Source organism: Limulus polyphemus, unplaced genomic scaffold, assembly GCF_000517525.1.
Source record: "Limulus polyphemus unplaced genomic scaffold, Limulus_polyphemus-2.1.2 Scaffold9233, whole genome shotgun sequence".
Lineage (NCBI taxonomy): Eukaryota > Metazoa > Arthropoda > Merostomata > Xiphosura > Limulidae > Limulus > Limulus polyphemus.
In genome coordinates, this window is record NW_013674843.1 from 18,042 (window position 1) to 21,145 (window position 3,104).

General features: G+C 38.3%; 1 protein-coding gene across 1 annotated transcript in view; it reads right to left on the bottom strand.

Annotated features, from left to right (window-relative positions):
- Window positions 1-2,695, bottom strand: part of LOC106475824 (sodium- and chloride-dependent GABA transporter 1-like) — a 19,742-nt gene extending 17,047 nt beyond the window's left edge. The window contains exon 1 of the mRNA XM_022379845.1: window positions 2,161-2,695. Within this exon, the coding sequence (XP_022235553.1) occupies window positions 2,161-2,488 (328 nt within the window). The 5' untranslated portion in view covers window positions 2,489-2,695. The remainder of the gene's footprint in view (window positions 1-2,160) is intronic.
- Window positions 2,696-3,104: the final 409 nt, after the last annotated feature.

Below are 3,104 nucleotides of genomic sequence, written 5' to 3' on the forward strand. Positions count from 1 at the left end.
ACTGCTAGACAAATCCCCAACAAGGGAATACTATGGCTAATAGTGTACTGCTAGACAAATCCCCAACAAGGGAATACTATGGCTAATAGTGTACTGCTAGACAAATCCCCAACAAGGCAATACTATGGCTAATATTGTACTGCTAGACAAGTCTCCAACAAGGGAATACTATGGCTAATAGTGTACTACTAGACAAATCCCCAACAAGGGAATACTATGGCTAATAGTGTACTACTAGACAAGTCCCCAACAAGGGAATACTATGGCTAATAGTGTACTGCTAGACAAATCCCCAACAAGGCAATACTATGGCTAATATTGTACTGCTAGACAAGTCCCCATCAAGGGAATACTATGGCTAATAGTGTACTGCTAGACAAATCCCCAACAAGGGAATACTATGGCTAATAGTGTACTACTAGACAAGTCCCCAACAAGGTGATACTGTGGCTAATAGTGTACTGTTAGACAAGTCCCCAACAAGGTGAGACTGTGGCTAATAGTGTACTGCTAGACAAATCCCCAACAAGGGAATACTATGGCTAATATTGTACTGCTAGACAAGTCCCCATCAAGGGAATACTATGGCCAATATTGTACTGCTAGACAAGTCCCCATCAAGGGAATACTATGACCAATATTGTACTGCTAGACAAGTCCCCATCAAGGGGAGACTATGGCTAATAGTATGCTGCTAGACAAGTCCCCATCAAGGGAATACTATGACCAATATTGTACTGCTAGACAAGTCCCCATCAAGGGGAGACTATGGCTAATAGTATGCTGCTAGACAAGTCCTTACCAAAGTTAGAAATCTAGATAAACAGTAACGCGTTACAGAGGAGTTACCCTGGTTGAAGCTAGCTGTATTAGCTATTTTTATTTATTGATTTCATTGTTAAACATTGCTTGCTAAGAATGAAACAATCTCACGCATCAGTTATAACTAACATTGATTGGATGTATTTTTTCATTAACTTTCAGCACTAATTGGTTGCCCTATTTTTTGTTGACTCTAATATCAAAGTGTATGTCTCCTTTGGACTCTCATAATAGGTGTACTTAATAATAAATAGTTTACGGTTGTAACCGTTCTCTGAGAAGACTTATAAAAATCCTCCTGGAATATTCATTAACAATCACCCGAGAAGACGCAGTAAACAATGATGTAATGATCCTCCGAGATGATGTAATGATATTCTGAGAATACAAAAATGTATACGTACACAGTTAATCATACCTAACGGACTGATGTAGTTAATTAGTTAATTTCAGCTGGTTACACCAATGCACATTACACACATATATTACACAAGTGTGCAATACGAAATGAAACACGGGGCTCATGATGAAACGTTACAATTTTCACGAATATGTATCCTCCTACTTGTTATCACATAAAACGTTCCAGTAAATAAACGTAACAGACAAATTTTGGTGGAACCATAATTAGTAACTTATGAGTGAAAATAAAGTATAACGTCCAATACAATGGTGGTTGAAACGCTCTTTATATTATCAAATTGCGCGAACAGCAGCTGTTGCGGTGTTCACTTTACACATCACTAACTTAATCTTAAATGACTCATTAAAGTTGATACAAATGGTTTATAAATGACTCATTAAAGTTGATAAAAATTACACATCACTAACTTAATCTTAATCCTTGTTATTAATCCTTGCCCTAATTCTGGTTTATAAATGACTCATTAAAGTTGTTAAAAATTACACATCACTAACTTAATCTTAATCCTTGTTATTAATACTTGCCCTAATTCTGGTTTATAAGAATTAGGGCAAGGATTAATAACATCATATTATTTATTTTTTACTTAAATTAACTTTGTTCATCAATCTGAAGAACTAGCAAGCTAGTTTTGGTGTTTCCCAAAAAGATCAAACAATTAACGGATCAAGAATATGTTAGGGTTATCACGTGACATGGTAAAAATTAGTGTTTAAGGGAAACACGTGTATCCACTCGTAAACATGCACACAATCAACACACACTCTCTTTCTCTCTCTCTCACACACACACACAGTGATATATTACTAAACTTCTTTAGAGTTATTAAACTTAAAAAAATAAAATAATAACCACCATTCAAAATTTAACCCTAGACATCAGTTTGAAAATATATTCAACAGAAAATGAAATACCTCCACCATTTTCATAGCACAGATATGGGAAACGCCAGACGTTTCCCAGCCCAACAGCGTAGTTAAGACAACCAAAGATAAAGCCAAGTTTTCCGGTGCTCCAAGTTCCTCGCTCCGGAAGGTCCCCTCCTTGTGCTGGTGTTGCCATCTCTCCGCCATCATAATCAATAACTTTCCCATCGTCCGTAGCCGGTTTAATCTTACCCTCTATCAGGTCAAGAGGCAAGATATGTCCGTTTTCCTCATTCTCCTTGACTGTATCACTTTTGTCCTTAGGTCGACCAAACACGTTCTTCAAATTTTGCCAAAAGGAATTAGCCCTATTCATAGTAATTTAACAAGACAACGGATCGAAAGTGGTGTACGTACACAAGCGTTGCGTCCAAGAACACTGAGAGAGAGAGGGACGACAGAGGAATGATATATACCCCCTAACGGTTGATATGGTACTGATGCAACCAAAATCAACACCGGGTTAGTAAGTGAGTACGCACAGCATGCGCGAGTGAGGTAAAAAGGGGACACAAACTTAGTGTGTTGTAAGACGGCCACCTCAGCTACTTGAATGGACTAATCCGCGCACACCTAGTAGCGTCGAAACGCGTGCACATTGTTGTGACACGAACGCGCTCCGGCTCTGTGTGTAGAAAACCATCTGACCTTCTTCCTCGAGGAGCTGATGACGTGTTCGCATAGTAAATATAGGCCCAAGCACTGTAGAAGATACGTGTATGCTCTCGTGCAACCATAATTAGAAGTACTCCTCTCAGTTATCTTCTTTTGTTAAATGTCTACGAATAGCAACAATGGCGAGAGCATAAATTAAAATTAACAATGAAGTTTGGGTCTTTGTTGTGAAGCTGACCTCAATAACAGTAAATTGATTTGTATACTAATAGTTACGTAAGTCATGCACCGTAAACAGTGGCGTAAGGAGCGTGGAC